Genomic DNA, 26,846 nt, shown 5'->3' on the forward strand with positions numbered 1-26,846 from the left:
TCTCCATCTAATTTATGTGTTTTAAACATTATCCCTTAGAAGTTATAGACCTTCCTCATATAGACATATATGTACGTAATTTACATACACACATGCCTATGCTCTAACTACTTATTGATCTATCTTATCGACCATCGACGCATATACCATACTACAATCTAACAACTCATTTATTTGTCTTATATATAATATTCATATGAGGGAAGTCCGACACTCAATCTGCTCGTATCAGTGTATTATTTGGAGTACTTCTAAAATCCTACTGAACGTAGGATTTAACCTCCGGTAGGACGCTTGTAAAAACGTGTGCAATTATAGGAGACTTTACAAAGACTTAGTTACGAGTATTATGTAAATAACAAGGTACCTTAGTTTTCAACAGGACATTACAAGATTTGATACATAAAGTGCTATATCTTGCTAAATAGGAGTTTTTATTTTTTCGGAAAATATTCAACAAGTGGACAACCACTTGTAATGATCCTTGACAATTTTCTGCGACATGGAAAGCAAAAGCCGCCTTTGTTGGCATCACTGCAAACTAATAGTTGCATGTAGACATCGTAGAGTCTAGATCACTGAGGTATTTATTGCTATGCCTAACCTAAGTTTTAAGAAAATCTTAATCGACATCCTGAATTCATATATGATGAGAAAAAAACGATATATTTCTTTTTTCCATTTTCTATTGCTTTGATGCAATACACCCGCATATTGAACAATAAGTCAGTTCGTTTATTCCGGTGTGATTCTACTTATACTTTCCTATACCACGAAGCGCGATAGCATACGTTCACCTAACAACTTAAAGATTCCAAGATCAATTCTCGTGATAGAACTAACCGTTAAGATTTTTATTTCTTTATTTTAGGCAACGAACCTCGTCCTTTGTAATTGAAAAAGAAAAATGGAAAAATTTATTGTGAGATTCTTTTCAAAGGGTGGTGGGGTAGAGGATAATATCCCATGATCATAAGGAATTATGTCTAATAGCTCAAAATGTTTCCATGTTCTTTGAAAATAATTATTGCGTAATTTGTACTTAGATTCCACCATGTAAGCATTATTTGGAGCAAATATTAATAAGAAGAAAAATTCCAAGCCTACGCGCATAAGCAAAATTTTGTTTTTGTTTTGTAAGTAGATTATCAATTTCGTTATTAAAGATAAGAGTATTATTACAAAATACACACGAGTGTTGTAAAATAAACATAAGTGTATTATCGGAAGAAGTCATTGAACAAAAAATTAATGGAGACCATGGCATAGTTTAACGTGAAATATAGGGAATTAGGAATAATGATACCCAAAGTTGGAAGCGTGTCTAACGTGTAATCATTGTTGCACAATGGGATGATACCCCATTCCCCCTCATCACACTTTGTCAATTTGGGTCTGCCCGTCATAGAATTTAATTATTAATATTGCAATATTGTTGTATGGACAAAATTTTCCAATTTAAATTTAACAACAAAAATATAGTCAATTAATATGATTTTTCCTTTCAGTCAATTACCGTAGTATTTTTCATTTTCTTTAAAGTAAATTGTGTAAGCCTCCCATAAGACACCTCCATCCTGCATACACCATCTCTAATTGAGGAAATTCTATGGTACGCCAGTATCGTATCCATGCCCTTTGCCTGTCGCTGGATCGTCCTAGAGAGAGAAAAATAAGAAGAGAGAAGGAGGCGATCCAACGGTAAGAGAGGGCACAGGAACAACACTGAAGAAGTGCCCATCTAATTATGGCCAAACAACACATCATAGGATGATGATCTATCCATAGATTACGGATTTAATCATCACTTTTCTACTGATATATGGAGTTATTTTATTCGGCAAAAGGTTTCGTCGTGTCGATATGTAGATACGATTGCTTCTACACGATCAAAACAACATTTGAGGAGGGTGTCCAACAGGTCTGGACATGATCACGAGATACAAAATTTCCGCGATGCTGAAGAAAGTGTCTGTGGCTTCTGCAGACAACATACATAATTAAGAATTAATCAAATGAGCTTCTTTGATTTCTGTTACTTCCAAAGTCCACCAAAGAGAAAGCAGCGATTCATACAAAACAAATGAATCAATATAGGTACGACAATGTCCCGTATGTAGTGTTCCCGATACATTTATCCAAACATATAATTCACGGTCTACTTCTCAAGTACCCAAAACCTGAGTTTTCCTCTTCTTCTGGAAGAACTCGGGAAGTAAAGAGTATCACCTTTGTAACAAAAGCCAAATGGTATTTTGCTCTGGCAAGGACGATAATCATCAAATACAAGCTCCTGTACAGATTCCCATTTCAGAGAAACTCCGAAGCATTGGGGATCATAAGATATGGATGATCCCTTCTTTCACACTGCTAACTTGCCCATGTTTGAAAGCTAGGTTGGTCACTGAAAATTGAGACCTTCCATTACTCTGTGATGAAAAGGTCACGGTTGGAGTTTTTGCCTTTTAAGTCCCCAAAACTAGGGGAACATGAGAGTGCAATAAGTCAGAATCAAGGCAAAACCTGAGGGAAGGCCTCTACGATGCTTGACTCAAAGTACGGCTTCATTCCATAGAAACTACCAGAAGTGGTTGCTTCACTGTCCACCATTTCGTTCATGAATTCCTCTTTTCTTGGCCATCTGAAACTGACTTGGATCTAATGGGCATAGAGACATCTATGTCATCCTCCAGATCACTGAAGGAAATATCCTCTTCGATTCCCATGGATGCAACGGCTCCACTGAACCCAACTAGATCTGAATATTCTTCCTCTGGCCAGTCGTCGTCGTCATCATCATCATCAAAACTTTGAACTGGCATTCTAGGTGAATCCTTATTCTTTGTGTCAACAACAGTATTTTCTCCAGTCACAGATTTGTCAACAGTCTGTGTCTCCAAACTTGCAGTGGGGTGCTCCTCAATCTCAGTATGCATCAATGTGGAAGATCTTTCGGGTTCAAACGCAGAGGACCTAAACGGAACGCTTCGAGCAGTAAAGTAATTGGGTGAACCGGGGTAGGCTTCATCCTGCTGCATATCATCACGTTCATATTCATTGAAATGGTATGTGCTTATTTCTGGCCAGTCAAATTCTGGCTTTGTCTGCTCTTTCAGTTCCTTCATCCACATTGCTCTGGCTTCCATAACCTGTAAGCGATTGGTTTCGCAACAACTAGGTTGTCAAACCACTGCCTTATCATAATCCAATAAACTTGCATTGAAAAATCTAGGAGTGCCTTCAAGATCAAGTTATGACTTAGATAATCATCATCAATTCCACTTCTATCAGAGTAAAAAGAGTTTCTAGGTTTTGATTTTAAAACAGTTGCTGATGTGAAACAAGCTCATACCCGAGATGCTAAGAGATTTCACAAGAATAACGAACTAAAAAAACCAAGGAAATCGACTGCCTTCATCAACCGAGAGGAGGTCAAACATGCTTCAACACAGAACTTTAAGAAAAAAGGAGGTACTTCACCTGAGGCGTTGACAAGATATCCGCGTTATGTTTTTCGAGTCTTGAATGCAGAAGCACAAAGTAGACTTTCCAAAAGTAACTCTCGCTCATATGGCATGGGCAAAGTTCAATTCTCAGGGCCCGTAATCTCAGTGCAAGGTTCTCAATAGCCCGGGCGTGTTGTTGCTGGGCATCCGACATTTTAAAGTCTAAGCACAAATGAGCAAAACAGAGAAACCATTAATCAGAATGGGAAGTTATAACCGATTGGCTGCACAAAGCAAGTGAATGAATACAGAATTAAGTTAGCACTTCTTATTGAATGCTTGGACTTATGCTTTTCTCCTAAATTCCCATTGCCATCTATGCAGTCAAAAACATGCGCGCACTATCATAAAGCAGCCATCATTTCGCCATCGATCATCCAAAGGATTAATTTACAAATATCCTTGGGCATTGGGATGCTTTTACTTAATTATTTTAAGGAGACATAGTAACAAAATGATGAAATACATAAATGGACCATTTCCGAGGACAACAAAAGAAGTATCAGAAGGGGCATGGAAGTAGCTGCGCTTCCTGGAAATGACACTGCTCGCTGAAAGTGGAACGAAATTTTACACAATGCTCATTTTGAAAACTCACAGCAACATAATACAGCTTAAAAGAAATATGATTAAGGCAATCCCTAACTCAACCTTAAGGAAGTACGAGCAATCATCTCAAACCTGCGCAAGAATTATATTAAGCATTCCCAGAGTCACAACTTCTTACAACCGAAATTTAAACAGACTACAACTGCCTAAGTAGAGCTGCTGCTTAGATTTCCAATGCACAGGTAATAGCATTGGTTCAATAATGTCATGAAATGTCGGGAATCTCCAATTAATTGAATGCGCAGCACGGGAAATGACATTGAATAAGCATCCTTACCATCCAAATCGTCTTCGGCATCGAGAGGGAAATCAAGCCAAGTCTCCGGATGCATCGCTATATTCCTGGCGAAGGCCAAAACCTCATCGGTAACCCCAATCAGCTCCACTTCCTCAAACTCCTCCTCCTCTTCTCCGTACTCGCCTTCCGATTCGATCGGTTCCAACCCCACATCCATTTCCCTGGACCTCACCTCCTTGGCTGCCTCTTCCATCGGCTCCCTCCCTTCGGAGCTGGAATTGGAGCGGCGGCCGGGTGTCCCGAACCGATCCCACTCGCTGATTCCCGGATCGGAGTGGGAGGGCGTGGTGGGCTGAGAGGGAGGTGGGGCGAGGAAATTGGCCACTCCCCACAGCTGGCGTGTAAGCGTCTGCGTCAGCTCGTTTAGGTCTTCCTTAACGCCGCGCGATTGCCACTCCTCAGCTGATTCGCCCTCGATATGGTTGCCACTTCGATCTCGATCGAGACTGCCATGACAGTCGGTGGGGCTGGGAGGTGCGGGGTCGTTTTCCCTTCTCTCTTCTCCTCTCCAATCTTCTCCTTCCTCGTCACCGCCATCGTCGCCGTCTCCGGCATCGGCGCCGTCCTCGTCGAGCCGGAGGGAGTCGGCGAGCGAACGCGCCAACCACGCCATAGTCGTCCTCCTCCCCCCTTTCTTTTTTTTGGGTTAATAAAAAAATTTCGTTATTTTCTGATTTTGAATTTGATTGGGAGACGGTGATTGATTGGCGAAAGTTCGCACTGCTGTTCAAGTTGGTGTTCCAAAGGGGGGCGGGATCCAGTGCTACAGAGACCCGCGTAGGATCGACCGGCTTTTGCCGTTGCCTATGAGAGGGTGACACGTCGGACCAGCTGGGCCGAAAGACAAAGCATGGACGGCTTTGGATTGGTGGGCCTCCATATTGAATGAGGATTAGGAATAATTAAACGGAGGCCGTTGGATCTGATCTGGAAGAGTGCGTGCATGGGCCCTCTCTTGTGGGCTCGTTGGACCATGCAAGTCAGACAAACTATTCATGTCTTTAATTCACACTTTACTTTTTTTTTTTGTAATTTAAAATTATGAAATTTTTTTTTATTGAAGCAGAGCCTAGTATATCAGAATAGAAAACTTAATAAAGGAAAACGGATATGAGAATCGAACTTGAATCCTCTAAATTATTAGATGTCGATGTATACCAATTACCATGTACTGAATCCCCTTTTTCAAAATTATGGAAGATTTTATGGGGAAAAAATTGTAGAAAATTTTATCTTTTTGAATAGTAGTTTAGAAAAACTTATCAAAACAATGCTGGAGCCATAGAAAATTCTAGATTTAGAATTTGCTTGGGAATGCGGTGAAAAATTTTATAATCACTTTTTCTTATAATTTTAAGTAAATTTGATGTTTGGTGAGAGTTTTTGAAACAACAATTTGGGTCGATATTGTTGTTGCAAACGTGATTTTCTTAAGCAGGTTAATAAATTCTTATGAAATCCGGTTCTGTTTATTCTGTTTCAAGTATTAATAATTTCCTTTTTTACTTTCAACATTTTAAATTAGTTTCTTCCAAATACTTTAATTTATTATGAAATCAACATTTACTTTTCAGCAATTTTGTTTCAGTACTTTTCCATCAGCGACAATGCACCCAAACCAAGCCTAACATTGAAATGAGATTAAACTGTGTGCATCCTTGATCTCGAATACACATTTCGTTTTAATATTTATCATTAAAATTTTTCATGACCCCCCTTTTTTAATCCCATATTGAATTCATGAACCTCTCTATGTAATCATCAAATGAAAAAAGAAAAAAAACTTAATCTGGCTACCATCCTTGAGAGATATCGATAATCTAGTGCCAAACTTAAGGATGAGAGAGACCTTGATTGAGACTTAGCCGAGCCATGCCATTATATCACCGATGGTAACAATTAATTGGAATATATAGAGAAACATGCAAATATTTTCATCATGGACTGTTACTTTTTGTAATTACAATGCTCATATCTGTATATTACTTTTTTTTTAATGCACCATGATTATGGAAGTCGAATCGACTTGATTAATTCAAATTTTTGTATTACTTTCTCATGACCCCACGTCGATATGTCATGTGCTAATGAGTTCTTTCTTTGTCGGAGTCATTGAGGTTGTTGTCACTCCCCGGGCCCCCGAGCGCATCTTGTATAATGAGGCATGATGTTGGGCGTAGATAAAGCGTTCCTTTTAATCCTTCACAAACTGAGTATCTCGGTTTATCGGAATCGATCCTCACGCAACGAACCGCAACATGAAGTGCTAATAAAATGAGACTCGAAGGATTTTCCGGAAGAGGGTATATGTACAAAGAATACTCGAACCAATGCTATTTCTTTGAGCAGGCCTCGAGTTTGTGATCTTCAAAGCTACTTCTTACGATGTGACCGAGCTAGCTACTTGGTACCTTTTCAACATCAGCTTGGACTGCCGGGGCATTCATGAATCGACAATCTAGTCTAACCAGATGTTAGGCTTAGATTTATTTCTGTGGACCTTATATTAGAAACATGTGCATAATTACGATATGGCCCCATTAATCAAAATTCATGAAGAACCCACAGATTTAGTCAGGACCATTACCTTATGTCTCACTGATATATGGAAGGGTGGGATTCGCTATTTGGGCAATCGACCTTCCACTTTTTCGGCCTTTGTGGTGAATTCCACGAGCTAAGTTTTGACAGAATCATAGTCCTACTAAGGCACAATGAAAGTCATTCAGTTAGTGACATATTATGCCTGCAGCTAGGCCGCCTCTTCATTGGAAATTCAGCTGATTCAACCTCGCCGTCGGTCCCCCATATTTAATCGATTGGTTCAATTGATTCATGGATGACAAACAACTCCCACTCTAAGGTGTGTTTGGGAGTTAGATTTGGAGGGAGAGGATTTGGGAGATTTATTTGAGGGAAATGGAAGGAAGAATGAGGGATTTGGAGGGAAACACTCTCCCTCCATTTCCTTCCATTGTTAAGAATATTCCAACCCTTCAAATTGGAGGAATTTGATGAACTTATGTATTTTCTACTCTCTTTGCAAATTTTTTAAACTTGTATAATATATTCACTCATCTCCACTCATCCCCTTGTTAATTACTCGCAAACAAGGAAGTTCATTTTCCTCCATTTCCTCTCCTCTCCTTCCCTCTCCCCTCCTCCCTCTCCTCTCCTTTCCTCTCCCTCCTTAAGAACTCCAAAAAATAGTCCTTAGAAGACAAATGGAATATAGTGCAGCGGCACATGTCCTAACCTAGTTTTTAGAGGATATATCAATTTTCATTGTGAGACTACACCTGCCACCTTATCAGATTTTCTATTTTCTTATATTAGGTCATATGCCTCTCTGATAATCGGAAAAAAAAGAAGAAGAAATCCCTCTCTAACATTATGTTTTGGAGGGAGAGGAAGGGAGAGAATTTGGAGGGAGAGTGTTTCCTTGCTTGGGAGATTTATTTGAAGGACAGGGGAAGGAGAAGGAGGGATTTGGAGGGGAACAGTCTCCCTCCATTGTTAAGAATGTCCTAACCCTCCAAATTGGAGAAATTTGAAGGAACTCATGTATTTTGCATTCCCTCCTCTACATAACTTTCTTTATAATAGTGTTTTTAAAACTTTTAAAATTCTATTTTTCTTTTCACTTTTTTTCTCTCATTTTTCTCGCTAATTACTTTCACACCGTGTTTGGGAGTTTTTAGGGGAGAGAGAGAGAGGAAGGGATAGGAGAGGAAAAGGAACGAATCTGAGCAACCAGAGCTTTTTTTTTTTTCTCCTTCGGTTAGGTTCGCATCAAAGAATTGGCTTCTATTTCATTCAATTCGATTTTGCTAGCGTGGCAGCTAACTCAAAACATTAACGGTTCTCAACCTTTCAGGAATGTGCCACAACGCAATGTTATATCGTTGGGACCGAGATTATCAGTGAAATGAGTCTATGCAGCGGAATATTTATTCGAAAAAATCTGACCCGAGCATCTACCTTCACTTTCGGTATAAGATAGCTTACTAAAGTTCTTAGGACCCCATCTCCTACCAATCTGCACAAGCCACTTTCGGTATAAGATAGCTTACTAAAGAATTGGAAGGTCCTCACTCCTCAGTAACATGGCCAAGAAAAAGAAATAGATGGTTCCTTAATCTAAACCGGTCCTATTCGGCAATTCAAGCAAATTCGAATATCCTAATGTCGTGCTGTAATATAACGATATTTCTTTATCTCATCTTAATTAATGTGGGAGACCATTATGGGGCGAGCAAATTGGTGAGATTAACGCGCTAATGGGCCCGAGAGTCTACTCGTGCGAATATGGACCCTTTCCGGTAACCATATACCATATCCCTGACGTAATAACTCAATTGTGGACATTCATGAATTCGGTAGGTACGTCTGCGCCCACATATATACATATATGTGTGTATATATGTACGTATGATATATTTCAGTTCGCTTTCCAAGTGGGGTAAGTTGGCCGAGAGATGACTCAGCAAATGAACCATCTAGTGATGATAAAATTGATGTAACTATCATGCAAATAATATTGTAGTCATATATAACGTAGAAAATAAGCTTATTTTGCAGATTATTATGCAAATGTATTCATGACTTTCTGCTTGAAACAAAACAATGTCCGTCACACATCAAACTCATCTACAGCCGCATCATTTAGATAGACGTAGGAAAAATTATGAAAATTTATACAGTCAAAACAATAAACATTAGTTATTGTTTTAATCACTAGGCATTCTCAACTAATTTTTATTCAATTACATCAACTTAGACCGGGGCCATGAGAAGCCTCCAGTAAGTTTTAAGTCCTGGCATTACAAATATAATCTGCTTATAGATAATTCAATTTACCAACTGAACCGTTTCTCGTGATATAAACATGCAAATTATTACATCACACTAAATGAAAAATTCAGAATAATTGTTGTATAATGCCTTAAAAGCTGGTCATTGCTAGCTGAATGAAAGTCCGGTCAAACTTAATAATACAGAGCAGACTATATGAGTTTATCCGTTGTTTAATGTATAAATGATGGAACTCTGAGTCAAATGCACTCAATCGCCTTATGGTTTACCTTTCTAATTGCCAGTTGATTTGAGCCGACTCCTAATACAGACAGCAGACAATTCCTCCAGTGGTTTTCCTATTGGACCCACCCCCTGTCTGGTGATTGGTCCGACGGATGATGAGTCAGCAAAGGGACTACCATAGAGTCAAATTCGGAAAAATAAAAAAAAGTACAACAGATAAGATAACCGATGGAGCAATTTGGAAAGTACTTAAGCAAACAAGATGGTCTCAGTGTTCTCATCGGGTCACTTTGATCTTTCCGTACCTCTTGGTCCGTTTCTCTTCTTGCTTCAACCTCTATTCTGACATCTCCGATTAGAAGCAAAATACCAAATTCGAAATGAAAACCGCAGCCCAAAACCGAAGCCGGTTCATGAGAATCATCTCTGCACCAATAAGGGTCCTCTGTAAGGCTCGGGACCTCTATGTTCAGACCCTATCCGACTACGCAGACAGGGTTGGGTACGGCAACATGGGATGCCCGGGCGGGCCCTACCCCGCCCTTCCAAGGAGCTTCAGCACCGCCTCGTCTAGGTCCAATGACGAGGACGACCTGAGGGAGCTCATCAGGGCAGCTTCCGCCAGAAGCTTTGGTGGCCGGATAGATGTGGAAGCGATCCTGCAGAGGCAGAACTCTGGAGCGGTGATCAGGAAACCGAGCCAACTTGGACCCAGGGTGCTGCCTAAGAGCTCTAGCGTGGGGATGGGAAGGATTGAGGAGGACGCGCCTTGTGACTTCAGTCGGAATGGGGCAGATGTGATGCTGCTGTATCCGAGAAGCCGAAGTTGTGCCGTGGCAAGGAGGGTGGGATGGGGGATAGAAACCAAGAAGCAAGCACACCAATGAACTTCCCCTGATTTGGTTTTTTTCTTTTTTAATTGTAAATTTGAAAGATTCGGAGTAGTTTGATTGATCACATTAACTATGTTTAGTTTCTCCTATTCTTGTACGATAATTTCTATGGAATGAATCCAAATGTAATGTTCCGGCTTTCTCCTATCAAAATGGGGTGGCTCCTCGTTCACTTCTAATATTTCAGACTGGAAACTTTATACATGTTCTGGACTGAACATGGGATTAACAAACGGCAGCCTTAAGTTATTACGGATTCATCGACTTATGGATTTTCAATGATTCGGGAATGACTGCATCTGCTCTACAAGTTGTCTCTCTGCCTAAATCAAACCATTTAGTGAGACTATATTGAACATTATCTGAAAAGTAAATCCATTGTAGATGTTGGGCCTTTAGGTTCGAAACCTTTGTTCTGTTCTGGTCATAGACTTGAATCTCTTGGATTAAGTGTAGCTGCATCTAAGCATTCAGGAACATCAACTTTCTCCGATTTAATATTAAATGAAGAGAAGTTAATGTGATCAGTGCAGAAATTTCTTGTCAGGTCATTTTTATTTCGATTGGACTTCAGATTGCAAGAGGAAATTGATAGTGCACAACAAACTGTCCAAAAGGAAGAGGTCCAAGAGGATATATATTGAATGGCAAAAGATAAATCCCATATCTTTCGGGAAATTTTGCATGAACAAGTGGCTCTATCACGGGACATACCCTAAGCTAGACAGCCCAGACTTCTGCAGTAAACAGAAAAACTAGAACAAAATAAGCACTTCCGAGTGGCCATGATGCGTCCAGGGGACTGAGTACCTGACCTACAAAGAGAACAACTCCAGTCATCTCCTCTCGGATCACGAACATGAATGGGCGGTCGGCGACAAAGTCTACATATAATTTAGGCCAACTAGATATCCCGCAACCAAATTTGGTGACCACAGCAGTAACAGCAGCTGCTTCAGGGCCTTCTTCATTAACCTTGACGAAAGCATTTTGGACTATATTTGAATGAGGGATCACTTGATCCACCGCCACCACCGGGAGGCATCCCAGATGCACATCAAGCTTAGCAAGAAACCCACAAACATTCCCAAACTTTGACATGATCTTGAATTTGGGGATTCTGAATTCGCCTACCTCCACCTCCATGTAAGGAGCAGGGTCATTCAAGAACCCCTGCTCGGAACAGGCTCTTTCCATTTGATCACGCAGCCCGTCCCGCTCATTTGGAAGGAAGATGCACATTGAGAAGCAGTGGTTTACATCACTGGCTTGCTTGTAGCGAAGCCGAAGGACTTTGGATCCCTTGTAGGTGCCGATGCATTGGTCCCTTTTGCTGGTCATGAAGGGGACTGGAACAGCGGGCTGGCCAGTTGGGGGATAGAAGTCATAGTTTCTCGTTCTGGACACATTGAACCTCTCGACCCAAGCCCCCTTGAAGTACAAGGCATTCGCTAACACGAGCAACGTTAGCGTGGTGATGTTGCCGGAAGTGACAATGTTGTCGATGAGTCCATTAGTCTCCATCTTAGCCCAGTTATTTACCTCACTGCTAGCATTCATGTCAATTCTGAAGGGCCAATCCATCGGAAAACCGTCGGAGAATTGCTTTTCCAACGGAAAACAGCCCATCGAAAAACAGGGTGTTGGATGCCCACATCCATTGGAAAGGCCCTCGGATTTCCGACAAAGAGCTGCCGGAAATTTCCAACATAATTCCATCGGATATTTCATTGAATTGGAATTCTTCGAAAATCTGACGGCCCTTCCTACGGGGTAAGGTGACGGAAATGTCGTCAGAAAATTTCTGTCGCGACTTTCGACGAACTTCCGTCAGAAATTTCGCCATTTTCCTTGCACCGGTAGGGATTCGAACAAGCAACCTGCCCTTCCGTCCTAGCTACCCCTCCGGCTAGCGCGGTTTCGGCATGTCATCTTCTCCCATTTAGTTGTATTGTATCTATCCTATTTACACTACTTTTGTTTATTTACTAAAACACCGAATTTTATATATTTAATTATTTACCTTTTTACTGTAACACATTATATAACATGCTAAACCCAATATTCACATCAATAATTTTTTATTATCACAACAAAAGTAGTAGGACATGTAATTGAATATGTCGTAAGGGGATGAAAAAAAAAATTCGACAGAGTTTCTGCTTAAATTATCGATATCCCATTTAACATTTCAACGTGTTCACACATTTTTTATATAATATTCATCCAAAATATTCAAAATCATAACATACATAGTTTCAACAGTAATTCAACATGCATAAGTTCAAAAGATGAGCAATATATATAGTCGAGAAAACATAAATCCAAAGACATATCATAAACTAATCATCGGTCAAGAATTCCTCGTCAGATTCCTCGTGAATCTCATCCTCATCCTCATCCTCGTCAGACTCCTCATACTGACGTCTCCCATTCTTGGATCGAGAAATATCATTTTTCTTGATTTGAGTTTTCTTGCTCCCTTTACGGAAGTTTTTCATCTGTACTATCACCCTCTCAACCTTCTTGGTAAGTTTGACTAGTAATTTCATCATTGTGGATTGTTCTTGAGTTGCAAGGTGTGCACTCGGTGCCGTCCCAGAGTGGCTTGCTTCGTGGCAATTCCGGCGAGTAGGGAGGTTGGTGAGCCCACAGGTGCATCCCTTCTTGTTTTCCCAACAACCTTTCTCCATAACTTTGCTCTGAATGGATCCGTTAACATTTCATACGTTTCGTAAGTGGTGGCCTAAGTTAACTTTTCCTAGAAAAGGATCAACACGAGGTCATTACTCATGATGACATATGAGAAATTCATCAATGGATATAATGAATCAATTTTTCATATATTAACTTACATGTGTATCATTCACAAATGGACATATTTCCTCGGAATAAATTATTTTTAACTGCATTAATTTCATTTTTTTAAAAATTTCTATTATTTTAATTGTACTTATCACATTTTTATTATTCATACACTACATTCTGCATTAGCACTATGTGTAGTGTGAAAAAACATGGTTTAAAATGTTGCCTTTGTATTTTAATCATTATATACCATTTGTAATTTTACATAGTTGTGTTATTATTAAAAAATAAAAAAATTGTGATAAAATTGAAAAAAAATAACTTTTTAGTGAAAGAAAAGAAGAATAACTTAGGTTGAGATAGAGATATAGTGGAGGTCGAAGAGAAATAAGTACAAGTAGAGTGGAATGTGACTACGTGTGAATTGATGGAGGAGCGAGATAAGAGAAATGAGTTTATAATTTGAGGAGTTTTATAGTTTTATTCTTGCCTTCAATATTACTTTTCTTCACAAAGTAAAAAATAATAGGAATAATTTCGTAAAATTGTACAAAAACAGATACATATATTTAGATATAGTGATTTATCATTAGTATGCTAATTTCGTATATACTTTTTATGTTACACATATGTAAATACTATTATCAATATATACATGTATGTTTTCATTAAAATTAAAATTATTTATTTATTTTATTAAATTACATGAAATATATTTTTTTTTGAATATTATTAGTTACTTTTAATAATTTTTATTTTGAACTTAATATTTAAATACCATGGAGTCCACTCGGTAGATTTCCAGTGCCATGTCTGCAATGTTAATGTCATATTAGAAAAATCCGTTAAAATTGACAGGAAAGTTATGTCATGCTAAATGTGATACGAAACTCATAATTTGTAATTTTTCATGCAATTAGAAAATTTTGCAATATAAATAATAAGAAGGCAATTTTTGCTTTTTTTGGGTCACCAATCCTCATATATATTATAAATTATTTTTTATTTTAATTTTTTATAACTTAAAGTAAGAACAAGTTTTTGACTATAAATGATCACAAATCCATTCAAAAGGAGATAATATTAATTTATTTATAATTTATATATTTCTTTTTTTAAAAGAGATTTCTTGATTTTGAACTCATGAACATTTTGTGGCCCATCAATTCTTGTATTCTTTTACTAGAATATATTTTGTAGTTTGAGTATTATGTATTTTAACCTTATCAAAAAAAGTTTTACGTGCAACGCACTTGTAAATTCACTAGTATTTATAAATATATATATATATAAAATGACATTTTGTTAAGTCCCATGTATTAGTTATGCTCCGTCATATTTTGAAGTTTAAACAAAAAAACCTTTTTTTTAATATTATTGTATTTTATTTCATAAAAAAGACTCTATCCTATTTCGTTTCATTCTGTCTCATTTCGACGTAGCAAATATTACGTGATAATCTATTGATGCTGTCCATGAATCCTATTCCATAAAAAAGACTGTCCTATTTCGTTCCATTCCTTCTCATTCCGAATTAAAAATATTAACTGATAATTTTCGATGCTGTCCATGGATTCATGATAAGTTGAGCCCATTTTGTTCGGGTTTGGGCTTGGCCAACCTGGATCGGGCAAGTGTGTGTGTATATACACATTTTTTCAAAATTTCATTGATAAATATGTTATTTCAAAAAATTATTCTAAGAGAATATTTTGTATCTTTTTGGAAAAAGAAAAAAAAGAAAAGAAAAGATTAGAATAAGTGAGTATAGATCGTCCAATTGATCCCTCTCAGGTAGAAATTTGTTATTTCATCATCATGCCATATTGTGAGCACTCACTGGACTGGTAATTTTTTTTTTCCTTTTTCGGGTGAAACTGACTAGCATTTTTATTTATAAAATAGCTGGTGACGGTCCAATCTATTTTTATTACAACGTGATATGATATTTAACATTTTCCTCTGAGATGCTTAGCGAACTTGATTGTATATTGTAATAATTTAAATTGTAACGCTACGTATAATTATATGAGATGATGTAAAATAATTGGGTTGCCTTGTGATGCATTCACAATAAGTAAGCTATACAAATTACATCATGGTATCCGCAACATATTACATATATACCACAATATCACGCATTTTGAGGAAATTTGGCAACGATAGCTATGCACACATGACGATTGGCCTTTGCATATAACAAATATTAGGGAAATCGACTACTTTCTTGTTATCAACAATTATCGTTGATAAATATATAGCTGTGTCACAAATGATAGCATATAATATATGTCATGTATGTTCACCCAAAAAATGCATATCGCGTGTGAAATATTCTCTACTATTTTATTCGTCGTCTGGATTCACAAACAAAAGTCATCTGAAAAAAAAAAATTGTACATTGTCAGCAATATCTTTTGCAATCATAATTCGTCATATCATGCCCTAAAGGACAACACGTGGGCATATGGATCAAAGAAGGTATGTCGTCGTTTTCCTAAACTCCAAAGTCCAAAGGCCATCCAAGATATGCGTGCTGACTGTGGTAGATCCGGCGGGAAATCAATTCGATACACTAAATCAAATTAATTACAATATGTTTTTTTTTTGTAATTTCTTTTTTTATATATAAATAAATATAAGAATGTGTGAATCCAAACAAAACCAAATGGAATGCTATTATTGGAGCTATATTAATGTTATTTTATTTATGGCACGTAGGGACATTTGCCCTACGTGGGTTACATTATCTGAATGATATTGAAGTGGGACATTTGCTTTTGGCTTCTTATGGTGGAAAACGAAACTTACATTTTGGTGCTTTCTTCCCTTTTTCTTTTCTTACAGGTATTTTCCAAATTTTGCCATATAGATTATGGACAATCCCTTGTCCAATTGGAAGTGATGTGGCCATTCGGTACTATCCAGTTTTCACTAGACCAAGTGTCGTCGGGTAATAATTGTAAGGCCTGGTCGCTTGTGATTACAATCTTCTGCATTCATATGTTCGTACTTTTCCCCAAAACTTCGCAAGCAATAATGAGCACTTTCCCTTAAGCAGTTCTCCATGGCATCATTGTGCATGGGAGGAGCCAAATGATATCAATGAACCTAAACCAGCTTTCTACCTAGCTCAACTAGGCCGACTCATTAAAGCATTCAATATCAATTTTTGCGTACGTAGTGAGAATGGTACTCTCATCCCGCTACCCGGGGTTTGTCATTCGAGAATTTGCTATGCCTGGCAAATATATAACCGATCCAATAACTTGTAACAATCTTACCATCTTACCCCAATTTTATCTGCAATGAATGTTCCTTCCATGATTCAGATTACAAAACATTCACATTGAAGGTTGGTTGAGCCAGCTAGGCTGGCAGCAGAAGCAGAAATAGAAAACAACGCAACTTTTCTCTTTTTCTTTTTTTTTTCTGCATCTTTTTTTTCCCCTTGGGGAAATTAAATTTCCTAAAAAGAAATTGATCAATCAATGGATTTTTGGTTTGGTGTTCATATTGTTGGCCCTCTTATTTATCGTCTTCTTCTGTTGGGTCTTTGTGGGGTTTGGAGGCTGAGTGCAAATTGGTACGATTACATAGGGTGGGAAAACACACGCCCTGTCCTCTACTGGACCACATTTTATTTTCCTTTTGCCTAATATGCTTATTTTTTGAAAAAAATATTAAGAAAATGGAGATGGGCTTTTGGATGTAAAGATCAGTCATAGACTAATCATCATCAAAGACATGAGATTAGAATATATTACATTGACAATGATCGCTCATAAGTCACATTTAGTTCATGAACTTTTTGCAGTTACAAAAGGATGCATGTGAACCTGATAAAAGTGAAGTGAAATATCATATAGAGGGATACAAGTAGTTTCATTGACGAGAACGGAATTAAGAACCTCTTTAATTTCTAAGCGAGAGCGGGTTCATGAACTTCAATAATTTGGAAGTTCACCTAATTTGATCGTTCAATGATAGAAGCTCTTGCAATATGAATTTTGTCATAACTGTATTGATTCCAATACCGGTGATTCAATTTTTTATTGGTCTAATCCATTAGGACGTAGCAAGGAATAATATAATTTTCTTTGATGTTTTCGTATGTAGGAAAAAAATTGTATAATAAAAAATTTCAATATCGAAGGATAATGTGTCCTTCAGAAAGGAAACCTGATATGGCATTTTTACATGGGCAATCAACATTATATTGCATGCCACCTGACGTATCTGTTACATATAATTTAGTACTATTAGTTTCGTCATCACCAAATTATTCACTAAAATATATTACAAGAATATTGTAAAATTTCCTCTACTACAAGAATTATTATTATTTATTTTGTAAAATTTTGATAATAATAATAATAATAACAATACGAGTCTACGACGACAACAATATTGATGTACACATGACACTAGTTAAGCAGTTGAAAAAGATCTAACTACCGTGATTGTCCTACTTTGAAAAAAAAAAGAAATATCGATATACTTATATGATAAATGATAAAGTGTATCGGTGAAATTTATCCTCATATATTCCAATAATATTTTGACCTTTTGCTTGCTTTTTCTAATGGAGAAGAATAAGGGAAAAAACATGCAGAGAGATGGAGAGAGCAGAAAGATGAATAAAAAACCTGGGGATATGTCGTTTGTTAATTTTCCATTTTTTTAATCTTAGGTTGTTTCCCTCGCAGTTGACAAGAGAAAAAGAAAAGATAAATAAAAAATGGAAAGTGATGGCAAAATAAAAATGAGAAGAGGATAACAATTAAGAAAGAAGGGACAAGATCTTCTTAGATCCAGTGCCCTTCCTTTTACATTTCAGCAAACCATTACCTCCCTCCCCCTTCCCCCACAGTAACTGCACCAGCACCCAATCAATTCACCCTCCCCCCATACATTTCTACCCTCATATTAGAGAACAGTACCCCACATTTTCCACATTTTCTTGAGGAAAATTATAAAAAGTTCATTGACAATCACCCGAGCTTCCTAGAGTTGTCAGATATCTTTGGAGCTGGCTTTTCAGCTCCAGACGAGTGGAGGTAGTGGTACTGCTTCCCGTATTCGAGTTTATCCTGCAAATGTAGCGAATGACTTAAATCAGCTATGACTCGGAAAGTCAAATCGTATTTCTAAATTTTGAATAGCACGTAATTTGAGTTTTTATAGTAGAACGAGTTTCATGGGGAAAAGAACTAGACTTAACGTTGAAATGTACCTCGAGGTTTGCGATGGAGTATCCAGGTTGGAAGTCTAGAGCATGTTTCCTTGGAGCATGGCTGCTGGGGAGACTGAAGTTCTTCTGCAGAAGATATGATCAATTAATGAAGCAGCCAAAACCATGGAATAGGGTGGAATAGAATTTCGGACGCTTAGTGGGAGCAGCCTCGGTTTTCGACACGATGAGAATGCGTTTAACTAGAAATTTGACTTAAAAGGGACCCGTCTAAAGATGGAATAGTTACTTAGGCATTCGACAAATATCGACTCAGAACTGACACGACAGATCGATCTTGCTGAACATTATGAGAGCCGACCTGATGGGAGCAGGCAGTGTCCTCATAATGCGAATGCCACCCTCTGCCCTGCTGCCTCTTATTCTTCCTCTTACCGCTCTGTTCCAAACCGGCGACAAAACCGCCACCGCTCTCATGGCAGCTCCAATCCTCAGCCCCGCAGTAAGGTGGCCTCGAGGATGCGTCAGACACCATGGACAAGTTCTCATCATCATCCTCCTCTTCCTTCCGAATCCATCCCGATCCGTAACTCCTCCTCCTGGCCCTCTCCATGGAGAAAGAGGACTCGTGCTCCTCATCGTCATCCAAGTACAGAGTCCACCCTGACTCGACTCCGCTGCTGCATTGCGAAGTGATGACATTGCTCATCTTTCCGAACGAATAAATTACAAAAGGGTGTTCAGAGTTCTTTGTGACGATAGGACTGCTGAAAAGCTCCAGCCTCGTGGGGAGGTTCCTTCCTTCTTAAATATTATCCATACATATGCACATACACGTGTGTGTGTGTGTGTGATGAATCAATAGTGCCAGTTGGCTCGTACCATGCATCTCTGTCTCTGAGGGAGAGAGAGAGAGACAGCTACAAGAAAAGTCCAGCAGAACAGTGAATGCAACGGTGTTGGAACATAGGCCCATAATTTTTTCAATGGGACCTCGTCTAATTCAGTAGAATCTTTACTAAAAAATAAAACTCTTCCGGCGTGAATTTTATTCATTTACAAGATTCGAACTCGAAACTTTACTTAAGGAGAACAAATGCCGAACTGCTTAAACCAAGTCACATGGTATAAGCCCATGATTTTGATGGCATGTCCGGGAACTGCTAATAAAGAGATAATAAAGAAAAAACAGTCAACAAATAAAAACTGTGAATGTGTTATGGCTGGTTTGGTTTGCAAATAATATTTTAAAATTATAATTTTAACTTAATTTTACCAATAATAAAATAAAATAACTCATGCAAAGTCAAAGAGTGGACCTCATTTATACCACTTTTTTCCACAACAAAACAAAATAACTCATATAAAGTCAAATGTTGTGCCTCATTTATACCACTCTTTTTCAAAATTTAATTTTAAAATCTTACTTTGAAACCAAAAGCAGCATTAATGACTAAACAGTTTTACTATGGATTCAAGCCTAGGAAGTACAGCCGGGTTAGAAATACAAGTGGGGCGAAAACCGAAAAGAGTAAATCCGTGATAAGAATCGGTCCCAAAATCGCAAGGATAAAGTTACCCGATGTCCCAGACAATTGTATCGTAATATTAGTTGTAAATGTTTGTGCTAAACCGGTCCATGGAGAGTTCACCTATCTCTCCATAGAAAAGCATGACATATAGCATAATTCTTCATGATGACGATGCTTATGGTTCAGAGGATTAAGATCTGTGGACTTGCAAAATGCACAATGGATCAATACGCCTACTGATAGTTATTCTGTTGATTCGGTTTGCCTGTGGATGGACATTGCCCAGAACAGCACCGGGCAATTCAAAAACAAAGTGATTGCTCGAGAGAGACTGCTTCAAAAGATTAATTACTTCTCCTTTGGCTACTAATATATTACCATAAAATATAAGTATTTCCCCCTTTTTTCCCTTTCCTGTACATGAATTTATACAAGAATTAAAAAAAAGAGTAAAATAAAGAAACGAATAGTCTCACTTGTAAAGACCGAATCCCAACGTGACCTATGTGACTTACTAGCTTCCTTCCTTAATAGGATCATAGTCAAATTTAGTCAAGTAGAGCAATTCTCAGTTGCGTAGTACTAATATCTAATGGAAAAACGAAACACGTGTTTGTTTCAGTTTAATTGTAAGTGCTGAAAATTAAATGTTGAATTTTTATTTACTAACTGAAATAAGTGCTTATTTACTTAAGTCAAATTTTTTGGTGGGATAAATATTGAAATTTTCATATTATTTGAGATCCCAGTAATACCACCAAACTTTTTTCTTTTTAACTTTTGCCTTGGCGACCTCACCTTGTGCAGTGGTCACGATTGGGGCCTCCGCTACTTGAAATCGCTCCTCCTCTCTCCCACTTCGATTGGAGAGAGAGAGAGAGGTTCGATTTCGGCAACTGGAGACCTCTATCCTGGCCACCACTACTATAGACGAGATCGCCGGCGAGCGTGGAGCCCATTAGTGAACTCATAGGAGGGTGGTGGCCGGCGATAGAGCCACCACGGCCCGGAATCAATGGTTGGGCTCAGTCGCCTCTCTTCCCTTTCTCTCTTTATCTGGGGTGGCTGAGGATCCAGACTGGTTTGTAAGAATGAAAAACTTTAATGACACTAGCACAATAAACAAATAAAGGCCCCTGAATAAGTCAAAAACTACTACAATGATTAAATCCCTACCTGTTTAACGATTAAGTACTTTTTTTACTTAAATTTATTAAGTTAAATTCATTTTTTTATGTGTTTATCAAACAGTCGAAACTCATTAAGCACTAAGAGTTTAATTTTAGCACATAATCTAAGTTATTAATCACGCTAGAAGTTTTCCTTGGGATCACATGTTTAAAAGCCCAAGATATGGGAGAAAACAAATAAATAAGGTTACTTTCAAAAATCAAATTCCATTGACTTCTAGTTCTACTTTTTTTCTAATTCTTTTGGGTTCACCATATGTTGCTATCATTATATCAACTTAGATTGATCGAGTGAGGTGTTATGCTTGTGACATCTCACTAGAAATTATAAAAGGTTTCTTTTGGTTCTTTTGCTTTTTCGGGTTGAAATCAAATTTCTTGGTTGGATTACATTAATGGGTTTTGAGCCTGATCCACACCAGGCACGAGTACTAGTCTTAGAAATAATGACGATTTTTTTGGGTAATAGTTAAGTACTAAATTTTTTTTTTGATAAAAGAGTACTAAACTTCATGGATCTAACATGAGATTTTTATTTTTATTTTTTATAATAGGAGATGATGAAGAGTCGGTCTAGTTCAATTTACGTTAATATATATATATATCTCCTCATTTATCTTTAGTGATCGCAAATTATATATGATTCTTTTCCCATTTGAAGTGCTAATTTTTTGGTTCCACTGAAGTGTTAATTTACCTATTAATAAACATTGCCCAATCTCTATCCAAGAATTTGAACATTTGAGGATCGAATCAGCCCTTAATTTTTCAACATCTTTCTTGTGTATTAGGCCACCTGTTTTGCCTCAACACCGGCATTGACCTATCGACTCTCGACCGAAAATTCACCGTATTCTCGAGCTCATTCAGATTATTCATCAAACAGCTCTTTCTCTGTAGATTGAACGGATTCAATCAGCTCATATTCAAACCCCCCTTAAATTGTTATTAGGGCCCAACTTGGACGATCTTCGGGATTAGCTCAATTGTGGACACCGCAATTTCTGGTCAACACATTCTCTAACCAGGGCAGTTGTGAATCGCATATATTTAGCTAATTGCGGTACATATGATATGAGATATATGTAGAATGTGCCCAGGATATTGGCCATCAATCTCGACCAACCTACGGAACTGGATAACCGGATAGAGAGATGGCGTCAAAACCAAACGAATTAAGGCATCACGCGGTTCTCCAATTTGCCTTTATCTTGGCTCTGGGCTTAGAAAAGACATCTTATATGTAAATGTAACAGTGTAGTAACAGACTCATCAAAAAAAGTGTAGTAACAGAATTGAAGTGCAGGGCATATGATCAAACAGAAGTTCTCCGACATTTTCGTTTTCCTGTCTTATGGCAACGAAAGTCTCCCGTCGGTCGAATCAAAGGAATGAAGAGGTCACTTCTCCTTTAACTATCTCAATCAGTAGACCTATATATGAGTCTTCTCCTTCCCTTTATAGACTTAGCTACAGTGAGCTTAACCCCTCCACTTCTCGGTCAATTGTCTTTATTGGAGAAGTTAGAAAGATGATATAAGGTAATAACGCACTGATCTTATTTTTTCTTTTTAAGAATTTTCAACTCTGACTACTTGTATTTATTATTAGTATTTTTCTTTCAATTACAAATGAGGCTTAATATTATGAAGTATAAATTCTAATAATTAATAAAGGTATACATGTAGTTTCACAACGAAAATCGAGCCTGCAATCTCTTAGATGACAACGAAGACATGCGTCACTATGCTTACTCTCTTTCTCACTTGTATTCCTTTATTTATCATCCTATTTCTTGGTTTGTATTACATCCATCACCCTCGCTTATTCTTAAAAAAAAATACTCTTTTTATTTGTTTAGCAAGAGAACTGTACTTGTATATGTATGTCTCATTATCGTTTTCTAATAGAAATGTCAACACACGGTTCAAGAATACTCGAATTATATTCTTCTTTTTTTCGCTATAAAGGAGGTCTGTGAGCTTAGTACAATCATATTCTTTTCAACGTTTGGATCCATCGACTATGTGGATAACAGAGGGAAAAAAGAAACAAATCTTCATTGCGAATCTGAGATAGGGATGCTACTAGCCAGCTAGCACGCAAGAAAGAAGTATGATGATATGTAATGATTAAGATGAGGCTAATCGCAATAATATGACATATGTAAGCCGTCGAGCAAGGAAATGTTACTTACCACAAAAACACAATTCAGTGCTAAGTTAGTATTCTACCACACGTGAGTTTCCAATTAAAGGAAAAGCTAATTTCTCTTCCCATGATCAGTCATCATGCTCTTGAATAAGTTAATGCAATTATTTTGTTCTTCAAAGAAGAAACCTGCGTGTTTAAAACCCGTACTGTTGTGCAGTAGAAAATATCACATCCTGATTGTTCCACATTGATTGTGCTAGCGAGCTATGTACTACATGAAAAATTATTAGATGGTACATCGAAATGATATATATATATATGTGTGTGGCATCACTGAATAAATTAATTCCATGTTGTTCTCTGAAAAGGGTAAATGAATCGAAAAATCACCCGAGTGTGGGCTTCGCATGAAGATGAATTAATGATTGAAGCGAATTACACTTTGAATTGAATGGTCCCCCTGCCTAGCTAGCTACTGTACATAGGTTAAATGAGATTAAAAAATGCAACAAAACAGTTCAGTAGTTTCCCACTTAAATTTTTACAATTTCATCATCACCAGACAGCTCCAAAGTATCCCTTCACCCTCCTCCAGCACATCTTGCACTGTCTTTCTCACTCATCGCCCATTAGAAACACAGACAAACAAAGAAAATCCCTAAAGAGTCCCCAACAGTACACATAAGACTTGAAATGTTCTCTGCCCTTCTTTTCCCTTTCCTTCATTTTCAAAATCAAGAAGCTCAATCCACATCCTTCATTAATATGCGTGTGCGTGTGTGCGCTGTGTACATGGAGCTTCCTACCGTCACCCATGTTTGTGTCGACGTCGCATTAAATTCTGCTGCACGAACGATGGTGAAGGGGATAAAGAGCGGTACTGCTCAAGAACGTGGGCGTCTTGTTCACATGTATCATCTTAAATACACTCGCTCAGTCATTCTTTGCGATAAGTTCCGGACCTTAATTGTGACTCGATAGAAAATGCCATTGTAGTTGGTCTTTTACATCATTTTAAGGGGCAGACCGGAATTTTCAAGAGCCCGTTTCACTCCTTTTAGGCGTATAATGTATATATAGTTCAGGTCCACTTATTATGTAAAATATTAATATTAGATCAAGATTAAGTAAAATACAGGATTTATGTTCATTTATTTACCCTATTTATTTATTTATTGCTTTTGGCGTTCTAATGTGAGGGGTGTATGTAGTGGTAGTGTTTTTAGCAAGCTAGACTTGTGTTTTTATTTGATAGTTTGAGAATTCCAACGTTTTTTTTTTTTGCTGAATCATCCAACGTTAGGAAACAAGGAATCAATTGAACTTAGATCACTTATTAATCCCTTCCACATGTGTACATACAAATGGGATTTTGATCATGAAGAAAGAATACGAAGAAAGAAGAAACTACTACAAATAGGAATAATTAAGCATTAGCTGGTTTGGTTGCCTGTTGGGGGTGCCACACGTGTGGTCACATGGATGAAAACATTCTCATGTCCTCTCGCAATAATTGGGGAAAGAGAAAACACTCATCCTGATATAGAATCCGTGGTTGGATTTCTCACTTTTGATTCTCTCTCTCGCTCTTTTTTTCCCCTTGTATATATTACTAGGTTAATTCATCCGTGCGTGCACGAGTCAAGAACTTATAAACAAATTATTTTAGATTTTATTTGTTTTTATTAATATTACATTGTCGAAAATTACATCACTAATATTCATAAGATACGAATAAGAATTTAAGGATACAATTATGTCTTGAAAAAGTTTTAGTGTAATTAATGAGAATATAGACACGTATTCCGCATTTGATTTTGAAAACATATGTGATAAATTATGTGAAAGCATATAGAAGATTGTGAAGTTCAGAAACTTGAAAGTTTTAAACAATCCTAGTAAAATTAGAAAACATTTATATTTTTATAAGTAGTATAAGATCCTTTTAAAAATATAAATAAAAATAACACGTATTTATATTCTCATTGATTACTCGAAAATTTCAAAATATAATTATATCCTAAAATTGATATACGTATTTTATGAATATTATAGTTGTTGTAATTTTTTGACAATGTAACATTAACAAAAACAAATAAAATGTAAAAGTTGTTTTTATAAATTCTGTACTCCGTGCACGCATGGATGAATCGAGTTCCTGGTCGTAGTATTTGCGCGGACGAAACCCTAGAGAGGGTGATGCAATTAGTTTATTTAGATACACGAGTTTAATGAATTTTATTACCAAAGTTATTATATTCCTCCCCCTCCCTTTTTTAGCCCTTATCTATACTACTAGGTTAATTCATCCGTGCGCGCACGAGTATATAATTTATAAACAACAAGTCAGCTATCTACTAGGGTGATGATCACCCCCATTGAAGAACTCACGGGTAGCTGCAGAACTTTTCAGTGTTCAGCTATGGCGGATTCTTGATTTGAATTCAGCTTGCATGAAGTGGGAAAAGACTCTTATCTCTATGGGTGTTTTTTCCTTTATTTTCTCTGAATAATGTGCTAAGTGTGTTTGGTATGTGAAAATTTATCTACATTTTTAGGAATATGAATTATTTTCCCAGAGTCCACCAGAATCCCACGTTTGGTTGGATCGTGGTAATCCCCACTTTCCCACCTCAGAATCCCACATTCAGGTGCCAAACGCATTCTCAGATTTAAGGTGAGATGTTGGTCTTCCATGCGAATTTGCGGTCAGTTCAGTGTTCTTTGGTTCAGTCACCCCCGATTTTTCAATTACCCCAGATCTCTCGCTTGAGATCTCAATCTGAGGGGTGGGTTGCCCCACCCTTCACTGAGGTCCCCAGTGAACTCAGTCGGGTGTGGGTTGGCTGGCGGGCCTCCTCCCCTTCTCCGATCTCATGTTGGTTCTCTCTCTCTCTCTCTTTTTATTATATTAATAATGATTTTCACAATCAGATTAAATGACTTTTTACCCCTTAAAAGTGTCACATGCCTCAGGAAAATTGACCGGAAAGGAACTAAGTATTTATTTTTAGGGGAGTGTGGGTCCGAATACCCAATATTTTCTAAGATATCTAAATCCTACCCCGTATAGGACTAGTTCCGTGAATTTAGAACCGTATCTATCCTGTTTAGCCATGAAACCAAATTATACCGCAAATTCAGGATTTCCGTTTAGAACTCTACTATTCTTTTTCCTTTTGCTTTTCGTTCACCCACCAGTGCGGGAGTTTTGAGGAACTCCTGCGGGACGACAACCACCATTTCGAAATTTCAAACCGGCACTACATTACGTTGCCGGAGTATTCCCAGCAAAAGGATAGGGAGCCTTGGTCCTAGAGGGGCTCCGACGCATGTCAATGGCCACTTCTTGAGCAACAGAGCTTCATGGTCTGGCTGGCTCATGGTAGTGTCAACAAAGAGGAGTAGCAGCAGCTCACGCCTTGGGTGTCTCGCTGTCTCGCCGAGGGGATGGTGGCAGTTGGCAAGCCCTCAGTGGTCACCAACCAATGTTAGACTATTCTCGAAGATAATATGGTCAACTTTTTAATAATTTTAAAATTTCAAAATACAAAATCATTAACGTATTAAATCATAGAAAGTGAATAGATGCCGGTTATGAGAGGATGATTGTCATGAACAA

The 26,846-nt window shown here is 37.7% G+C and overlaps 4 protein-coding genes across 4 annotated transcripts; 1 reads left to right on the forward strand and 3 right to left on the reverse strand.

Annotated features, from left to right (window-relative positions):
• Positions 1 to 2,000: 2,000 nt before the first annotated feature.
• Positions 2,001 to 5,112, reverse strand: LOC116214647. Its single transcript, XM_031550045.1, has 3 exons — positions 4,393 to 5,112; positions 3,481 to 3,668; positions 2,001 to 3,149 (listed from the first exon to the last, which is right to left on the reverse strand). Exons 1-3 carry the CDS (start codon positions 5,024 to 5,026, stop codon positions 2,616 to 2,618), a joined length of 1,356 nt encoding a protein of 451 aa, XP_031405905.1. The 5' UTR covers positions 5,027 to 5,112; the 3' UTR covers positions 2,001 to 2,615.
• Positions 5,113 to 9,833: 4,721 nt separating this feature from the next.
• LOC116214523 lies at positions 9,834 to 10,340 on the forward strand. The gene has a single exon (XM_031549920.1). It carries the CDS (start codon positions 9,834 to 9,836, stop codon positions 10,338 to 10,340), a length of 507 nt encoding a protein of 168 aa, XP_031405780.1.
• A 707-nt stretch (positions 10,341 to 11,047) lies between these two features.
• On the reverse strand, positions 11,048 to 11,975 carry LOC116214524 (serpin-ZXA-like). The gene is made up of 2 exons (XM_031549921.1): positions 11,157 to 11,975; positions 11,048 to 11,083 (listed from the first exon to the last, which is right to left on the reverse strand). The coding sequence occupies exons 1-2, from the start codon at positions 11,973 to 11,975 to the stop codon at positions 11,048 to 11,050; spliced, it is 855 nt and encodes a 284-aa protein (XP_031405781.1).
• Positions 11,976 to 17,812: 5,837 nt separating this feature from the next.
• LOC116214750 lies at positions 17,813 to 19,139 on the reverse strand. Its single transcript, XM_031550192.1, has 3 exons — positions 18,710 to 19,139; positions 18,391 to 18,474; positions 17,813 to 18,247 (listed from the first exon to the last, which is right to left on the reverse strand). Exons 1-3 carry the CDS (start codon positions 19,055 to 19,057, stop codon positions 18,149 to 18,151), a joined length of 531 nt encoding a protein of 176 aa, XP_031406052.1. The 5' UTR covers positions 19,058 to 19,139; the 3' UTR covers positions 17,813 to 18,148.
• Positions 19,140 to 26,846: the final 7,707 nt, after the last annotated feature.

Source organism: Punica granatum, chromosome 7 (genome assembly GCF_007655135.1).
Source record: "Punica granatum isolate Tunisia-2019 chromosome 7, ASM765513v2, whole genome shotgun sequence".
NCBI lineage: Eukaryota > Viridiplantae > Streptophyta > Magnoliopsida > Myrtales > Lythraceae > Punica > Punica granatum.

Excerpts from the sequence above, each read along its gene's own strand:
- LOC116214647 (XM_031550045.1), bottom strand. The coding sequence starts at position 5,026 with ATGGCGTGGTTGGCGCGTTCGCTCGCCGACTCCCTCCGGCTCGACGAG. Across the intron at positions 3,669-4,392 it reads TGCCGAAGACGATTTGGATG|ACTTTAAAATGTCGGATGCC; the intron begins GTAAGGATGCTT and ends ATTTGTGCTTAG. Across the intron at positions 3,150-3,480 it reads ATATCTTGTCAACGCCTCAG|GTTATGGAAGCCAGAGCAAT; the intron begins GTGAAGTACCTC and ends AATCGCTTACAG.
- LOC116214523 (XM_031549920.1), top strand. The coding sequence starts at position 9,834 with ATGAAAACCGCAGCCCAAAACCGAAGCCGGTTCATGAGAATCATCTCT.
- LOC116214524 (XM_031549921.1), bottom strand. The coding sequence starts at position 11,975 with ATGGGCTGTTTTCCGTTGGAAAAGCAATTCTCCGACGGTTTTCCGATG. Across the intron at positions 11,084-11,156 it reads TTGTTCTCTTTGTAGGTCAG|AAGTCTGGGCTGTCTAGCTT; the intron begins GTACTCAGTCCC and ends TGTTTACTGCAG.
- LOC116214750 (XM_031550192.1), bottom strand. The coding sequence starts at position 19,057 with ATGAGCAATGTCATCACTTCGCAATGCAGCAGCGGAGTCGAGTCAGGG. Across the intron at positions 18,475-18,709 it reads ACACTGCCTGCTCCCATCAG|AAGAACTTCAGTCTCCCCAG; the intron begins GTCGGCTCTCAT and ends TATCTTCTGCAG. Across the intron at positions 18,248-18,390 it reads ACTCCATCGCAAACCTCGAG|GATAAACTCGAATACGGGAA; the intron begins GTACATTTCAAC and ends CTACATTTGCAG.